The sequence below is a fragment of the Tinamus guttatus genome, unplaced genomic scaffold, assembly GCF_059628265.1.
Source record: "Tinamus guttatus ecotype Peru unplaced genomic scaffold, ASM5962826v1 Tinamus_guttatus_pri_ptg001299l, whole genome shotgun sequence".
Lineage (NCBI taxonomy): Eukaryota > Metazoa > Chordata > Aves > Tinamiformes > Tinamidae > Tinamus > Tinamus guttatus.
This window is the reverse complement of record NW_028289833.1, coordinates 2084-19132: the sequence shown is the minus strand read 5'-3', so window position 1 is coordinate 19132 and position 17049 is coordinate 2084. Positions and strand designations below refer to the sequence as shown.

Genomic DNA, 17049 nt, shown 5'->3' with positions numbered 1-17049 from the left:
GGAGAAGGGCGGGGCGCGCGCGGCGGGCGGGGCGGGGCCATGGTGAGCGCGGGGCCGGGGCCGGGGCCGGGGCCGGGGGGGGTCCCCCGGTTCGCGGTTAACGGGACCCCCCCCCGCAGAGCGCGGCGCTGACGCAGGGGCTGGAGCGGATCCCGGAGCAGTCCGGGTACCTGGTGATCAGCGACGGGGCGGTGCTGGCGGTGAGGAGGGGGCCGCGCGCGGGGGGGCGGGGCGGGGCGGGGGGGTACCGGGGCCCCGGTGACCCCCCCGCCCCGCCGCAGTCGGCCGGTGACCTGGAGAACGACGAGCGGACGGCGGCGGCGCTGGCCGCGCTGGTGGCCACGGCCTGCGGGCTGCGGCTGCGGCGCGGCCAGCACGAGCCGCCCTTCAAGCGCCTCTCGGGTGGGTGTCCCCGCGTGTCCCCGCGTGTCCCCGGCGGGCGGCCCCGCAGTCACCCTGTCCCCCTGGGGGGTCCTGTACTCACCCTGTCCCCAGGGGGTGGCCCCGCTGTCACCTTGTCCCCTTGGGGGGGCCCTGTACTCACCCTGTCCCCTTGGGGGGGGCCCGCAGTCACCCTGTCCCCAGGGGGTGGCCCCGCAGTCACCCTGTCCCCGGGGGGGTCATGGCCCCACACTCCCCTTGTCCCCAGGGGTGGCCCATGTCCCCGTGTCCCCGGGGGTGGCCCCGCACCCCCCCATGTCCCCGTGTCCCCAGGGGTGGCCCCGCACCCCCCCGTGTCCCCCGGGGGTGGCCCCGCACCCCCCCCATGTCCCCGTGTCCCCAGGGGGTGGCCCCGCACCCCCCCCATGTCCCCGTGTCCCCGGGGCGGTGGCCCCGCACCCCCCCCCATGTCCCTGTGTCTCCCAGGGGTGGCCCCGCACCCCCCCCCCCATGTCCCCGTGTCCCCGGGGGTGCCCCCCCCCCCATGTCCCCCGGCCGTGGCCGCAGCTCTCGCTGTCCCCAGTGGTGTTCGGGGAGCACTCGCTCCTCGTCACCGTCTCCGGACAGAAGCTCTTCGTGGTCAAGCGCCAGCACCGGGCGCAGGAGCCCGTCACCGTGTGAGCGGCTGTCCCCGCGCGAGCGGCTGTCACCGTGTGAGCGGCTGTCCCGCGGGAGCGGCTGTCCCCGCGGGATGGGACCCCCGTGTGACACCTGCCACGTCTCTGCTGTCCCCCTGTGACACCCCCCGTCCCTCGCAGGGGACACCCCGGGGGCTCCCCCGCTGCTGTCCCTCTGTTGTGACAATAAACGGTGGCCTCGTCCCCATCTCCCACCCCGGTGGCAGCTTCTCATTTCGGGTGGGGGCTCCTCATGGCGGGGGGGGGGGGTCCTATTCCTTCCCCCCGCCCTGGTGTCCCCGCGGGGTGACAGCCCCATCCCTGTGTCACCGTCACCTCCAGGCCAGCGCTTTATTCACAAGCAAAGACACAAATAAATAACGGGGGCCTCAAGTGCCACCCGCATGGGGGCGGGGACGGGTGTCCCCACGTGTGTCCCTGTCCCCCGCCCAGCAGGGCATTGTGGTCCCTTGTCCCCGACATCCCCCCCGATGTCCCCAAAGCGGCTGCATTGAAGGCAAGGCAGGAAGTGTAAACAGCACCGGGAGCCGCCGCAGGGTGTCCCCCCGTGTCCCCGTTGTCCCCACGGTGTCACCCTCCCCCCTGCAGCTTGGGGACAGGCGGCTCCTGTCCCTTTTTTGACGCCCCCCCCCCCATAATGGCACATTGCAGTCCCAAGGAAGCAGTGGGTGGGAGCGCGGGGGGGTGACACGGGGGGTGACACACGGGGGGTGACACACGGAGGGGTGACACACGGAGGGGTGACTCACAAGGGGTGACCCACAGGGGGTGACGCACGGGGGGGGTGACCCGCAGGGGGGTGACCCAAGGGGGGTGACCCACGGGGGTGACCCACGGGGGGTGACACATGGGGGGTGACACATGGGGGGTGACCCACAAGGGGTGACCCACAAGGGGTGACACATGGGGGGTGACCCACAGTGGTGACCCGCGGTGGTGACCCGCGGTGCCGCCGCCGCCGCCGTCACTTGACGGGCTCCACCACGAGCACCTTGCACTCGCGCTTGGCGATCTTGTCGAGCGCCAGCACCGCCTTGTCGGGGGGCAGGTAGAGGGGCCGCCCCACGGGGGACCCCACGGGCGGCGTGATGGCCCTGCGCTCCATGACGCTGCCGGACCTGGTGGTGTCCCCATGTGTCCCCATGGATCCCCACGCGTCCCCATGCACCCCTACATGTCCCCACGTGTCCCCACGTGATGGCCCTGCGCTCCATGACGCTGCCGGACCTGGCGGCGGCGCCACGTGTCCCCACGTGTCCCCATGCGTCCCCATGCACCCCTACATGTCCCCACGTGTCCCTACATGATGGCCCTGCGCTCCATGACGCTGCCGGACCTGGCGGCGGCGCCACGTGTCCCCATGTGTCCCCATGCACCCCTACATGTCCCCACGTGTCCCCACACCTCCCCACGTGTCCCCACGTGATGGCCCTGCGCTCCATGACACTGCCGGATCTGGCGGCGGCGCCACGTGTCCCACGTGTCCCCATGCACCCCTACATGTCCCCATGTGTCCCCATGGATCCCCACGCGTCCCCATGCACCCCTACATGTCCCCACGCACCCCTACATGTCCCCACGTGTCCCCACACCTCCCCACGTGTCCCCACGTGATGGCCCTGCGCTCCATGACGCTGCCGGACCTGGCGGCGGCGCCACGTGTCCCCATGTGTCCCCATGCACCCCTACATGTCCCCACGTGTCCCCACGTGATGACCCTGCGCTCCATGACGCTCCGGACCTGGCGGCGGCCCCATGTGTCCCCATGCATCCCCACGCGTCCCTCTGCATCCCTCCACGTCCCCACGTTTCCCCACGTGTCCCCACACCTCCCCACATGTCCCCATGTCCCCGCATCCCCCACACATCCCAACACGTCCCCCACGCGTCCGCATGTGTCCCCACGTCCCCACGTCCCCACACATCCCCATGCGTCCCCCACGTCCCCGCCCCGTCCCCACACGTCCCCACGTCCCCCACGTGTCCCCCACGTCCCCACGCGTCCCCACACGTCCCCCATGCGTCCCCCCACGTCCCCCCGTCCCCGGTACCTCATGAGGTGGCCGCGCGCCGGCTGCTGGTGCGAGAAGGACTGCGAGCGGCCGAGCGCGGCCTGGTGCCGCTCCACGAGCTCCCGCACGGCCGGGCTGCCGGGGCTGCCGCGCCGGAGCGCGCCGGGACCGCCGGGACCGCCGGGGCCACCGGGACCGCCGGGGCCGCCGGCCGCGAACTGCAGCTTGAGCTTCATGTGCTGCGAGAGCTGCGGGGGCCGTTGAGTGGGGCGTCCCCTGCACCCCATGCACCCCGTGCACCCCCAAACTGCAGCTTGAGCTTCATGTGCTGCGAGAGCTGCGGGCGCCGTTGAGTGGGGCGTCCCCTGCACCCCGTGCACCCCGTGCACCCCCAAACTGCAGCTTGAGCTTCATGTGCTGCGAGAGCTGCGGGCGCTGCTGAGTGGGGCGTCCCCATGCACCCCATGCACCCCTGAACTGCAGCTCCATGTGCTGCGAGAGCTGCGGGTGCTGCTGAGCGGGGTGTCCCCATGCACCCCGTGCACCCCCAAACTGCAGCTGCAGCTCCATGCGCTGCGAGAGCTGCGGGCGCCGCTCAGTGGGGGTCCCCGCACACCCCACGCACCCCGCGCACCCCACGCGTCCCCACCTCGAAGAGGCCGCCGCGCAGGGCCTCGAAGGCCACGCGGATGGTGACGGCGCTGCCCTTGCGCGAGTAGCCCAGGTTGGTGAGCGGCGAGTGGCACACGATGGCGTCGAGGGCGGCCTGCGCCGCGCGGCGCTCCGGCACCGACGCCTTCTTCCCTGGGGACGGCGCCGCCGTGGGCTCCTCGGCCCCGCGCGGCCACCTCGTCCCCTCGTGGCCACTCCTGTCCTGTCCCGACCGTCCCCTTCCCGGCCACCTCATCCCCTCCCGGCCACCCCTGTCCCCTCCTGGTCATCCCTGTCCTGTCCTGACCGTCCCCTTCCCGGCCACCTCATCCCCTCTCAGCCACCCCTGTCCCTTCCTGGTGCTCCCTGTCCTGTCCTGACCGTCCCTGGCCACCTCGTCCCCTCCTGGCCACCCCTGTCCCCTCTCAGCCACCTTATCCCTTCCTGGCCACCCCTGTCCTGTCCTGACTGTCCCTGTTCCCTCCCAGCCACCCCTGTCCCTTTCCAGCCACCCCTGTCTCTTCCTGGTGATCCCTGTCCTGTCCTGCCCATCCCTGTCCCCTCCCGACCACCTTGTCCCTTCCCGTCCCCCCCGTCCCCGTCCCCCGCTGTCCCCACCGGCCGTGGCTGCCTCGGGCGTCCACACGAGCCGCACGGCCAGGAAGTCCTGGAGCTCGTTGCGCAGGGTGTAGGTGACGGTGAAGGGCTCGCGCGCCCGCACGGGCGACTGGCACGTGGCCGTCATGACGAAGCGCGGCCGCTCCAGGCGGATGCTGGGCAGCCTGCGGGGACACGGGGACACGGGGACATGGGGACACGGGGACATGGGGACATGAGGACACGGGGACATGGGGACACGGGGACATGGGGACAGGGGGACACGGGGACACGAGGACACGGGGACACGGGGACATGGGGACACAGGGACACGACACAGAGACATGAGGACATGGGGACACGGGGACACGGGGACATGGGGACATGAGGACACGGGGACATGAGGACATGGGGACACGGGGACACGACACAGAGACATGAGGACATGGGGACACGGGGACACGGGGACATGGGGACATGGGGACACGAGGACATGAGGACACGGGGACATGGGGACAGGGGGACACGGGGACATGAGGACACGGGGACACGAGGACAGGGGGACACGAGGACAGGGGGACACGGGGACACGAGGACACGGGGACACGGGGACATGGAGACACAGGGACACGACACAGAGACATGAGGACATGGGGACACGGGGACACGGGGACATGGGGACATGAGGACACGGGGACATGAGGACATGGGGACACGGGGACGTGGGGACACGGGGACAGGGGGACACGAGGACATGGGGACATGAGGACACGGGGACATGGGGACACGGGGACATGAGGACATGGGGACACGAGGACCGGCCCCAGGGAGCCCCCAGGACAGGGCTCCGTCACCGCGGCCGGAACGGCGGGAGCTCCGCGCTGGGATCCCCGTGGACGTGGGGACCCAGGTGTCACCTCCCGTGGGGACCCAGGTGTCCCCTCCCCTGGGGACAGCGACCCGCGGTGGCCTCACCGGTAGTGGGTGAAGATGCTGCTGGTGAAGGGCAGTTTGGGTGTCGACCACTGGATCACGGCCACCAAGGGGACCTCCAAGCCCTGCAGGGACACAGGGACAACAAGGTCCCCAGCACTGCAGCAGGGACAGACCCCCCGGTGCCCTGCTGTCCCTCCCCTGTCCCCTTGTCCCTCCCTTGTCCCCTTGTCCCTCCCTCACCTCCCTTGTCCCGTTGTCCCTCTCCCATGTCCCTTGTCCCCCACACCCACCCTTGTCCCCTTGTCCCCCCACACCCACCCTTGTCCCTTTGTCTTTCCCTCACCTCCTTTGTCCCCTTGTCCCTCTCTCACTTCCCTTGTCCCCTTGCACCCCCCCCATCTCGACTCGGACACCTCCCTCCTCCCTCCAGAGGGTCCCTCTGGCCGTCCCCTTCCCCGCCGTGTCCCCGCGATGTCCCCGCGATGGCCCCTCACCTCCTTGGCGTCCTCGGGGGCCCTCTCGGGCGCCTGCAGCTGGAACAGGAAGTTTTGCTCCTCAAGGGCGCTCAGGGCACAGGGCCCGGCGGAGGCGGCGCCGGCCACGCGGCAGAAGGCGCCCACGGGCACCTCTCCCGAGTGGTGGCTGCGGGGACACGCGGGGACATGCGGGGACAGCCCGGGGACGGCCCCGCGGCGCCGGCCCCGTCCCTGTCCCCACCAGACGTCGTCGAGCAGCAGGACGGAGCCGTCGGGCATGACGGGCAGGTAGCTGGCGTTGAAGTTGGGCAGGATGCGCACGTCGCGCAGCGCGATCTCCTCCTGGGAGCAGCCGTTGAGCACTGGGGACAGGGGACGGCGCGGTGGCACACACGGTGGCACACACGGTGGCACACCCGGTGGCACACCCGGTGGCACACGTGGTGGCACACGCGGTGGCCCATGCGGTGGCACACGCGGTGGCCCACGCGGTGGCACACGCGGTGGCACACGTGGTGGCACACACCATGGTACGGTGGCACACACGGTGGCACACATGGTGGCACACGCGGCAGCACACACGGTGGCCCACGCGGTGGCACACACGGTGGCACACACGGTGGCACACACGGTGGCACACACCATGGTACGGTGGCACACGCGGTGGCACACGTGGTGGCACACACTATGGTACGGTGGCACACACGGTGGCACACACGGTGGTACACGCGGTGGCACACACAGTGGCACACGCGGTGGCACACACCATGGCACGGTGGCACACGCGTGGCACACGTGGTGGCACACACGGTGGCACACCCGGTGGCACACACGGTGGCACACACCATGGTACGGTGGCACACACCATGGTACGGTGGCACACGCGGTGGCCCACGCGGTGGCACACACAGTGGCACACACGGTGGCACACGCGGTGGCACACACCATGGCACGGTGGCACACACCATGGTACGGTGGCACACACAGTGGCACACGCGGTGGCACACCCGGTGGCACACGCGGTGGCACACACGGTGGCACACACCATGGCACGGTGGCACACACGGTGGCACACACAGTGGCACACACAGTGGCACGGTGGCACACACGGTGGCCCACATGGCGGCACACGTGGTGGCACACGCGGTGGCCCACGCGGTGGCACACGCCGTGGCACACCCGGTGGCACACGCGGTGGCACACACCATGGTACGGTGGCACACGCGGTGGCACACACCATGGTACGGTGGCACACACGGTGACACACGCGTGGCACACGCGCGTCCCCGCGCCGCCCGCACCTTTGAGCACGGTGAGGTACTTGCCGCACACGGACAGCTGGCGGCAGCGCACCACGGGCGGCGGCAGCACGGTCAGCAGGGTGCTCACTGCGGGGACACGGCGTCACGGCGCGCGGGGACACGGGGGACGCCGCGGGGACGGGGGGCACCTTGCGCCTTGAAGGCGCCCTGCTCCTGGCGGAACACGAGGCCGGGCGCCCGGCTCTGCAGCAGCCGCAGGTACCCGCCGCCCTCCTGCAGCTCGGCCGGCTCCGTGTCCCTCTTCCACACGGTCACCACGATCTGGGGACAGGGGGACGGCGCTGGGGGCCCCGGCGCCACCCGCGCGCGAGGGCCGGGGCTCGTCCCCGAGCGCCCCGTGCTGTCCCCACGCTGCCCTCGGGGACCTCCTTGGCCACCAGGCACCGTCCTCGAGTTGTCCCTGAGGTCCCATCCTGCCCCCGAGGTCTCCTGTCGCCCCCAAGGTCCCTGTTACTGAGGTCTCCGTCCCTGAGGTCCCCGTGGTCCCTGTCCCTGAGGTCCCTGTTCCCAAGGTCCCTGTCCCCAAGGTCTCCATCTCTGAGGTCCCCAAGATCCCCGAGGTCCTTGTCCCTGAGATCCCCGTGGTCCCCATCCCCAGGTCCCCGAGGTCCCCGAGATCCCCAAGGTCCCTGTCCCTGAGGTCCCCAAGGTCCCTGAGGTCCTTGTTCCTGACATCCCCGTGGTCCCTGTCCCCAAGGTCCCCGAGGTCCCCGTGGTCCCTGTCCCCAAGGTCCCTGTCCCCAAGGTCCCTGTCCCTGAGGTCCCCAAAATCCCTGAGGTCCTTGTCCCTGAGAACCCCGCGCTCCCTGTCCCCAGGGTCCCCATCCCCAGGTCCCCAAGGTCCCCGAGATCCCCAAGGTCCCCGTCCCTGAGGTCCCCAAGGTCCCTGAGGTCCTTGTCCCTGAGATCCCCGAGGTCCCTGTCCCCGAGGTCCCCGAGGTCCCCGAGATCCCCAAGGTCCCTGTCCCCAAGGTCCCCAAGGTCCCCGAGGTCCCTGTCCCCGAGGTCCCCGAGGTCCCTGTCCCCGAGGTCCCTGTCCCCAAGGTCCTTGTCCCTGAGATCCCCGAGGTCCCTGTCCCCAAGGTCCCTGTCCCCAAGGTCCCTGTCCCCAAGGTCCCCAAGGTCCCCGAGGTCCCTCCTCACCTTGGCCTTGCCGGTGCCGGGGGGCAGCTTGTCCAGGCAGATGGTGAGCGGGAAGATGACCTCGTCCCTGCACACGATGGGGTCCTCCACGGGCAGCTGGGGACAACGGGGGGTGGCTGCGTCCCCCCCCCGGCAGCCCCCACATCCCCCCTTGTCCCTTCCTTGTCTCCCCTTGTCCCTCCGTTGTCCCCCCTTATCCCTCCCTTGTCCCCCACATCCCTCTTGTCCCTTCCTTGTCCCCCCACATCCCCCTTGTCCCCCCACATTCTCCTTGTCCCCCCACATCCTCTCTTGTCCCCCCACATCCCCCCTTGTCCCCTCACATCCCCCTTGTCCCCCCACATCCCCCTTGTCCCCCTGCCCATCTCCCCCGTCCCTCCGTATCGGTCTCCATATCGCTGTGTGCCCAACGTCCCTGCTCCCCATGTCCCCATGTCCCCGTGTCCCCACATCCCTGAGCCCTGTGTCCCCATGTCCCCAGTCCCCATGTCCCTGGTCCCCATGTCCCCGGTCCCCCCATCCCCCCTGTCCCCCCATGTCCCCGTCCCCCCCGTCCCCCCGTCCCCCCAGTCCCCATGTCCCCGTTCCCCCCATCCCCCCAGTCCCCATGTCCCCAGTCCCCATGTCCCCGGTCCCCCCGTGTCCCCCATGTCCCCGTGTCCCCGTCCCCCGGTCCCCCCGCGCACCCCGGCCGCGGGCCGCCCCGCGGGGCCCTGGCTGTGCGTGAGCAGCGCCCGGCAGTCCCGGAACACGGGGGGCTCCGGGGCGGCCCCGCCGTCCCCGTCGCTGTCCCCGCCGTCCCCGCCGTCCCCGCCGGGCTCGGCCCCGCCGGGGCTCACGCTGGCCAGGGCAGCCAGCGAGGCGGCCAGCTCGGCCCAGGGCGGCCCGGAGCCGCCGCCGGTGCCGGTGCCGGTTCGGCAGCGCAGCACCAGCAGGAACCGCACGGTCTCGCCCAGGTAGAGGTGGTTGCGCCGAGGCAGCGCCCGGTACCGGCCCGGTTCGCCCGCCAGCAGCTCCCGCGCCGCGAACGGCACCGCCGGGAAGTACATGAAGTAATCGCACTGGGACTCCATGGGCCCGGCCGGTACCGGCACCGGCGCCGGAACCGGCACCGGAACCGGGGGGCGCGGGGCGGACACCGGCACCGTGAGGGGGACACCGGAAGGGCCCGGGGGAAGGGGGAGGGCCCGGGCCGGCGCCTGCCGGTTCCGGTTCCGGCTCCGCGCGGCGCTGCCGGAGCGCGGGGCGGGGCGCGCCAGGCGGCGCGGCCGAGAGCCGAGCGCATCGATGAGGGGCTGGGCGGGGGGCGGGCCTGCACGATTCACCTCCCGCCATAGGTGAAAACGTCACATCCGCTCCCCGCACTAGGACCAATCACCGCGCTAGAAGGCTCCTCCCTCACGGCCGTCCTGGCGCCTTCATGCCCGGCTCAGGGCGGGACTTCCGCCCCTCCCACCGAGCGGCCGAATGATTGACAGCAGCAACGCCCAATCAGCGGGCTGACTCCAGTTTTTATTGCCAGGAGACGGGCTCGAGCCATGGCAGGGGGCGGGGCTGGGTAAGCCCCTCCCCACCGCGAGGAGGCCCCGCCCACGCGCTATGGACGTGCTGTGACGCGCCGCTGACGTCACGCTGTACCGTGGGGACACCCCTGTCCCTGACACGATGGGGACCAGGACCATGGACCAATGTACCGGGGACCAAGACCACCAGGGGCGGGTGCAGCACGGGGACACCCTTGTCCCCAACACGACGGGGGGGAGAACCAGGACCAATATGGGCCAAAGTACCATGGGGACAGCCCTGTCCCCACCAGAACGGGGACCAGGACCATTGTGGGCCAATGTACCATGGGGACAGGCCATCCCCACTGCAATGGGGACCAGGACCATTGTGGGCCAATGCACCATGGGGACACCCCTGTCCCCACCACGATGGGGACCAGGGCCATTGCGGGCCAATGTACCATGGGGACACCCCTGTCCCCACCACGATGGGGTCCAGGAGGACCAGGATCCCAAGAGGGTCAGCCCAGTCCCCACTGCAATGGGGACCAGGACCATTGTGGGCCAATGCACCATGGGGACAGCCCTGTCCCAACCACGATGGGGACCAGGAACACCAGGATCCAATGTACCGTGGGGACCAGGACCATTGTGGGCCAATGCACCATGGGGACACCCCGTCCCCACCATGATGGGGACCAGGAGGACCAGGATCCCAAGGGGTCACTCCCATCCCCATTGCCATGGGCACCAGGAGCACCAGGACCCAATGCACCATGGGGACACCCCGTCCCCACCATGATGGGCACCAGGACCCAATGCACCATGGGGACACCCCGTCCCCACTGCAATGGGCACCAGGACCCCGGAGGCGGCTGCGCCCTGGGCTCACCCCGTCCCCTCGGGTTCTGCGTTTCGGGGGAGCCACATCCGGGCCCAGGCGCCCCGAGAGGCGCCGCCGTCCCCGGCGCCCCCAGGCTGCTCCGCGGCGGCCCCGTCCCCGCGTCCCCGCGGCTCTAGGCGCCACCGGTGCCGTTGCCGAACTGGCGGCGGTCGAGAATGTCCTTGTACTGCAGCTCGGGGGTGGCGAGGCGGGCGCAGCGCTCGCGCTCGCGCGGCGGCAGCCCGGCCCGCAGCGCGTAGCCCAGGATCTCGGCGCGCCCGGGCGGCTGGAAGGGCCGCAGGCGCCGCTCGGCGATGGCGGCGGCCGCCACGGGCCCCCCGCCGCGCAGGCAGCGCCGGGCCAGCGCGTCGCGGCGCTGCCGCAGCCGGGCCACCTCGGCGCGGAGCCGCGCGGCGCCGAAGGCCTCGGCGCGGCGCCAGAAGGAGCGGTTGGCGTGCGCGTAGAGCGCCCAGTCCAGCGCGTTCCAGGCGCGCAGCCGCGCGGCCTGCGCGGGCGGCAGCGCCGCGGGCGCCCGCCGCCCGTTGTGCGCGAAGGCGGCCACGTCGTCCTCGGCCCAGCACAGCGCGTGGCGCAGCAGCACCAGTGACTCGTCGAAGTGCTCGGCCAGCAGCACCAGCGCGAACACGCGCTCCAGCGCGGCCAGCGCCGCCGCCACGGCCGCCGCGCCATGCGGCGCCGCCGGCAGCCCGAAGTCGAACCAGAGCAGGTTGCGCGCGTAGTGGTTGCCGCGCGCCGCCGGGTCGTAGAAGCGGCGCGGCGCCGCCACGAAGGCGCCGAGCGACGGCGCGCGCCGGAACGCCGGCGCCACGGCCCGGTAGTAGGCGAAGGCCGACTCGCCCAGCGTGCCCGGGTCGCGCACGATGGAGAAGTAGAAGCTGTCGTTGGGCATCACCTTCTGCACCTGCAGCGGGCGGCCGGGGGGGTCGCGCGCGCCCGGCCTCCCCACGGCCTCCGTGGGGCCTCCGGCCTGCCGAGACGGCCTCCATCTCCCCTCGGTGCTCCCACCTTCCCTACACGTTCCCCATCTCCCCTGGACATTCCCCCTGTCCTCTGAACGTTCCCCCTCTCCACCTTCCATCCCTGGTCACCCATCGTCTTCCCCCATCGCCCTCCATTCCCTGTCGATGCCTCCATCTCCCCGCGGTGCTCCCACCTTCCCTACACGTTCCCCATCTCCCCTGGACATTCCCCATCTCCCCCGGACGTTCCCCCTCTCCACCTTCCATCCCTGGTCACCCATCGTCCTCCCCCATCACCCTCCATTCCCTGTTGATGCCTCCATCTCCCCGCGGTGCTCCCACCTTCCCTAGGTGTTCCCCATCTCCCCTGGACGTCTCCCCTGTCCCCTGGACATTCCCCATTTCTCCTGGACGTTCCCCATCTCTCCTGGACGTTCCCCCTCTCCACCTTCCATCCCTGGTCACCCATCGTCCTCCCCCATCACCCTCCATCCCCTGTCGATGCCTCCATCTCCCCTCGGTGCTCCCCATCCCTTCCACATGGTGCCATCTCCTCTGTCCATCCTCCGTCTCCCCCAAACATTCTCCCTCTCCTCTAGATGCTCCCATCTCCCTGAAGCTCCTTCATCTCTCCCGGACGTCCCTCGTCTCCCCCAGGGCTCCTCCTCCCCCCTGGACATTCCCCATCTCCCTCGAACATCCTCCATCCCTCCCTCCATCCACCTCCCCCCGGACCCTCTTCCTCCTGGACCTTCTCCATCTCCCCACGGCTCCTCCATCCACCTCCCCCCGGACCCTCCGTTCCTCCTGGACCTTCTCCATCTCCCCACGGCTCCTCCATCCGCCTCCCCCCGGGCCCTCCGTTCCTCCTGGACCTTCTCCATCTCCCCCGTGGCTCCTCCATCCGCCTCCCCCCGGACCCTCCGTTCCTCCTGGACGTTCTCCATCTCCCCACGGCTCCTCCATCCACCTCCCCACGGACCCTCCATTCCTCCTGGACCTTCTCCATCTCCCCACGGCTCCTCCATCCGCCTCCCCACCTCCTGGACCTTCTCCATCTCCCCACGGCTCCTCCATCCACCTCCCCACGGACCCTCCGTTCCTCCTGGACCTTCTCCATCTCCCCACGGCTCCTCCATCCACCTCCCCCCGGACCCTCCGTTCCTCCTGGACCTTCTCCATCTCCCCACGGCTCCTCCATCCACCTCCCCACGGACCCTCCGTTCCTCCTGGACCTTCTCCATCTCCCCACGGCTCCTCCATCCACCTCCCCCCGGGCCCTCCGTTCCTCCTGGACCTTCTCCATCTCCCCACGGCTCCTCCATCCACCTCCCCCCGGGCCCTCCGTTCCTCCTGGACCTTCTCCATCTCCCCACGGTTCCTCCATCCACCTCCCCCTGCACCCTCCGTTCCTCCTGGACCTTCTCCATCTCCCCACGGCTCCTCCATCCACCTCCCCACGGACCCTCCATTCCTCCTGGACCTTCTCCATCTCCCCACGGCTCCTCCATCCACCTCCCCACAGACCCTCCGTTCCTCCTGGACCTTCTCCATCTCCCCTGTGGCTCCTCCATCCACCTCCCCCCGGACCCTCCGTTCCTCCTGGACCTTCTCCATCTCCCCACGGCTCCTCCATCCACCTCCCCACGGACCCTCCGTTCCTCCTGGACCTTCTCCATCTCCCCACGGCTCCTCCATCCACCTCCCCACGGACCCTCCGTTCCTCCTGGACCTTCTCCATCTCCCCCGTGGCTCCTCCACCGGTCCCCGCGGCCGCGTCCCCGGCGTCCCCGTCACCTCCGTCAGGTTGAAGCGCATGTGGTGGCACAGGATGTCGAAGGGGGGCCCGCCGGGGCGGTAGCCCTTGACGCGGGCGGCCTCGAAGGGGCTGGGGTAGCCGAACTGGTAGCGGTGGGGCAGGGCGAAGCGGAGGCCGCGGGCCTCGCCGAAGCGGTGCAGCAGGTTCACCACGCTGCTGCCGCCCGTCTTGTGCGTCTTGAGGAACACGAGGTGCGTGCGGGGCCGGCACGGCGGGCGCGCGGCCGGCGGCCTGCGCGGCGGCACCGGCGTCGGGGACGGCCCGGGATGGGGACCCCGCGGAGGGACACGGGCGGCCCGAGCGGCCACGGGGACGGGGAGCCCCGGGTGACCCGTGTCGGTGCCCAAGGGGATGGGGAGCCCCAGGTGACCCGTGTGGGTGCTCAAGGGGACGGGGCCTCCTCGGGTCACCCGTGTCAGCGCCCAAGGGGACAGAGACTCCCTGTGTTGGTGCCCAAGGGGACGGGGAGCCCCGGGTGACCCGTGTCGGTGCCCGGGTCCCTCCTTGTCCCTCCTCGTGTTACCCGTGTTGGTGCCCAAGGGGACGGGGAGCCCCAGGTCACCTGTGTCAGCGCCCAGGGGGACAGGGACTCCCCGTGTCACCCGTGTCGGTGCCCAAGGGGACGGAGCCTCCCTGTGTCACCCGTGTTGGTGCCCAAGGGCTTGGGGAGCCCCGTGTCACCGTGTTGGTGCCCAAGGGGACAGGGACTCCCCGTGTCACCCGTGTTGGTGCCCAAGGGGACGGAGCCTCCCTGTGTCACCCGTGTCGGTGCCCAAGGGGACGGGGAGCCCCATGTCACCCGTGTCAGCGCCCAAGGGGACAGGGACTCCCCGTGTCACCGTGTTGGTGCCCAAGGGGTTGGGGAGCCCCAGGTCACCCGTGTCAGCGCCCAAGGGGACGAGGCCTCCCCGTGTCACCCGTGTCGGTGCCCAAGGGAATGGGGAGCCCCAGGTCACCCGTGTCGGTGCCCAAGGGGACAGGGACTCCCCGTGTCACCGTGTTGGTGCCCAAGGGGACGGGGACTCCCCGTGTTGGTGCCCAAGGGGACTCCCCGTGTCACCCGTGCCCAAGGGGATGGGGACTCCCCGTGTCGGTGCCCAAGGGGATGGGCCTCCCCGTGCCACCCGTGTTGGTGCCCAAGGGGCTGGGACTCCCTGTGTCACCCGTGTGGTGTCACAGCCGAGCTCCTGCCTGTCCCCAAGGAGCCGCCCCCCTCCGCCCCCATCCCGGACCCCCCGTTCCCCCCATGGGGCGGTTCGCGGCCCCCACCTGCTCCGCGGGGGTCCCACCAGCAGCTGCACCACGAAGCCGACGCTGACGCAGACGCCCAGGGCGGCCGCGAGCGCCGGGGGGCGGCGGCAGGCGGGCGGCAGCCTCATGGCTCCGGGGGGCCCAGGCGTCCGGGCCGGGGACGCTGCGGAGCCGGAGGGTCCGGGGGACACGGGCGTCACCTCCGCGTCCCCAGGCCGGCCCCCTCCCCTCCCCGCGGCCGCCAGGGCCACGTCACGTCCCGCCGGGGGGGTCCGCGGAGGCGTTTGGGCCCCCCGCCAGCCCGGCCCTGCCCGGGACCAGCTGGGACCCATTAACGGGGCGGGGGACGGGCGGGAGGGCGCGCGGACGGGGGGGCTCGTCCCCGTCCCCCCAAACGGGGACACAGTCACCCCCGCCCCGGGTCCCTCCTTGTCCCACACGTTGGGGACACAGCCCAGGGCCACCATGGCCCCATCAGCCCCGCGCTCCCCCCGTGACGCCCGTGTCCCGCTGTGCGACCCCCATGTCCCCCCGTCCCCATGTCCCCCCTGTCCTTCCAGGACACTTGTGTCCCCTCCTCCATGTCCTGTGTCCCCGTCCCTTCACTGTGCCCCCTCCCTGTCCCCATGAGACCCTCCCCCTGCGCTCCCGTGTCCCCCCATGTCCCCGTGTCCCCCCATGTCCCCATGTCCTGTCCTGGACCCCGTGTCCCCCCACATCCCCGTGTCCCCCCATGTCCCCATGTCCCCCCCATGTCCCCCCCATGTCCCCGTGCCCCCCATGTCCCCGTGTCCCCCCATGTCCCCCCCATGTCCCCGTGTCCCCCCTGGTCCCCACGTCCCCCCCCCGTCCCATGTCCCCCCTGGTCCCTACGTCCCCCCCGGTCCCCACGTCCCCCCCCACATCCCCGTGTCCCCCCATGTCCCCGTGCCCCCCCCGTCCCCACGTCCCCCCCCCGTCCCCATGTCCCCCATGTCCCCGTGCCCCTGGCCCCAGGTCCCACGTCCCCCGCCCCGTCCCCACGTCCCCCCCGTCCCCGTGTCCCCCCTGGTCCCCCCGGTCCCCCCGCCGCGCTCACCGCGGGTCCCGGGCTCAGTCCCGCCGCATCCCGCGGTCCGGCGCCGCTCGGGCCGTCCCGGTGCGGGGGGGGGCTGTCCCCGCGCTTCCCGCCCGATCCCGGTCGCTCCCGGCCGCGCTCCCGGTTTTCGCCGAAGTTTCCTCCTTTGTCTCCCGCTGTCCCGCCCCGCCCCGCGGTCCCGGGCCGGCCCCGAACCCGCTCCCCGCACCGGACGGCGGGGGGGGCCGGGCTCGGTACCGGGACCCCCCCCACCCGCTGCGGCTCCAATAAATGGCGTCATTTACCGGCTCTTTGGCGCAGCTTGGGGTCTACGGGGCTATAGGGGGTCGGGGGGTGCAGGGCTACAGGGAACCCCTCAGGCTATAGGGGACCCCCAGGCTATAGGGGATTGGGGGGTGTAGGGCTATAGGGGACCCCCAAACTATAGGGAACTCCAAAGAGCGTGGGGCTATAGGGGGACCCCCCCCAGGCTATAGGGGACCCCAGAGGTGTGGGGCTATAGGGGACCCCCCAGTCTATAGGGGACCCCCAGGCTATAGGGATTGGGGGGTGCAGGGCTATAGGGGACCCCCCAGTCTATAGGGGACCCCCAGGCTATAAGGGATTGGGGGGTGCAGGGCTATAGGGGATCCCTCAGGCTATAGGGGATCCCAGAGAGCGTGGGGCTATAGGGGATTCCCCGAGCTACAGGGGATCTTGGACTATAGGGTGCCTCTGGGCTGTTTGGGGTTATAGGGGATATCACGCCCATATGGCCCATGCTGGGCTACGGGAGAAGCCCAGGCCTATAGGAGCTATAACGGCCCGCTCGGGTGCTGCTGCTCTCCTGGGTGGCCGTGGCTCCAGGGCCGCACCGGATGTGCAGAACACCGGCCATATCTGCGCTGTGGGGCTATATGGACCACCCGCCACCATGCCCTATGGGACTCCAGGCCCATATGGGGCCATAAGGGCCCCCTATAACCCCCCCCCCAGGGCCATGGGGGACCTCGAGGCCACAGGACGCCCGAGGGCATCCCCAGGCACTGCGGGGCTATAGGAACCCCCGGCCATAGGGGACTATAGGGACCCTATAGAGACCCCATAGGGGCCCTATGGGGCCCCGCCCCCGCATGGCCGCCCCGGCCCCGCCCCCCGCGCGCCGCCCGGGGCGGGGCCTCTCCGCGCGCCCGCGCCTGCGCAGTGTCTGGCCCCGCCCCTTCCCCCATGCGGGCGGCGTCGAGGCGCACGTGCGCGGCGGGGCCGCGGCGCTGACGTCGCTGTGACGTCGCTGTGACGTCGCTGTGACGTGTTCGCGGCGCGGCGGGAAACGAGGCA

General features: G+C 71.2%; 3 protein-coding genes across 3 annotated transcripts; 1 reads left to right on the top strand and 2 right to left on the bottom strand.

Moving 5' to 3' along the window:
• Positions 1-110: 110 nt before the first annotated feature.
• LAMTOR4 (late endosomal/lysosomal adaptor, MAPK and MTOR activator 4) lies at positions 111-1062 on the top strand (the record flags this gene model as incomplete). Its single annotated transcript, XM_088538967.1, has 3 exons — positions 111-200; positions 282-402; positions 965-1062. Coding segments are annotated over 3 exons (309 nt in total), but the record flags the coding sequence as incomplete, so codon positions are not given.
• Positions 1063-2043: 981 nt separating this feature from the next.
• Positions 2044-9318, bottom strand: TRAPPC14 (trafficking protein particle complex subunit 14). Its single transcript, XM_088538964.1, has 11 exons — positions 8903-9318; positions 8217-8312; positions 7202-7334; positions 7053-7139; positions 5993-6113; positions 5770-5917; positions 5315-5397; positions 4361-4524; positions 3741-3895; positions 3131-3339; positions 2044-2197 (listed from the first exon to the last, which is right to left on the bottom strand). Exons 1-11 carry the CDS (start codon positions 9287-9289, stop codon positions 2044-2046), a joined length of 1737 nt encoding a protein of 578 aa, XP_088395090.1. The 5' UTR covers positions 9290-9318.
• Positions 9319-10737: 1419 nt separating this feature from the next.
• GAL3ST4 (galactose-3-O-sulfotransferase 4) lies at positions 10738-14782 on the bottom strand. The gene is made up of 3 exons (XM_088538965.1): positions 14673-14782; positions 13382-13634; positions 10738-11526 (listed from the first exon to the last, which is right to left on the bottom strand). The coding sequence occupies exons 1-3, from the start codon at positions 14780-14782 to the stop codon at positions 10738-10740; spliced, it is 1152 nt and encodes a 383-aa protein (XP_088395091.1).
• Positions 14783-17049: the final 2267 nt, after the last annotated feature.

Bases quoted from the DNA above. Each gene is read 5' to 3' on its own strand.
- TRAPPC14 (XM_088538964.1), bottom strand. From the start codon at position 9,289: ATGGAGTCCCAGTGCGATTACTTCATGTACTTCCCGGCGGTGCCGTTC. The intron at 7,335-8,216 runs GTGAGGAGGGAC...CCCTGTCCCCAG, and splicing joins CCGGCACCGGCAAGGCCAAG to ATCGTGGTGACCGTGTGGAA. The intron at 5,918-5,992 runs GTGGGGACAGGG...GTGTCCCCGCAG, and splicing joins CTGCTGCTCGACGACGTCTG to CCACCACTCGGGAGAGGTGC.
- GAL3ST4 (XM_088538965.1), bottom strand. From the start codon at position 14,782: ATGAGGCTGCCGCCCGCCTGCCGCCGCCCCCCGGCGCTCGCGGCCGCC. The intron at 13,635-14,672 runs GTGGGGGCCGCG...GCCGCCGCGCAG, and splicing joins GTGGGACCCCCGCGGAGCAG to GCCGCCGGCCGCGCGCCCGC. The intron at 11,527-13,381 runs GTGACGGGGACG...CGCCCGCTGCAG, and splicing joins TGCGCTTCAACCTGACGGAG to GTGCAGAAGGTGATGCCCAA.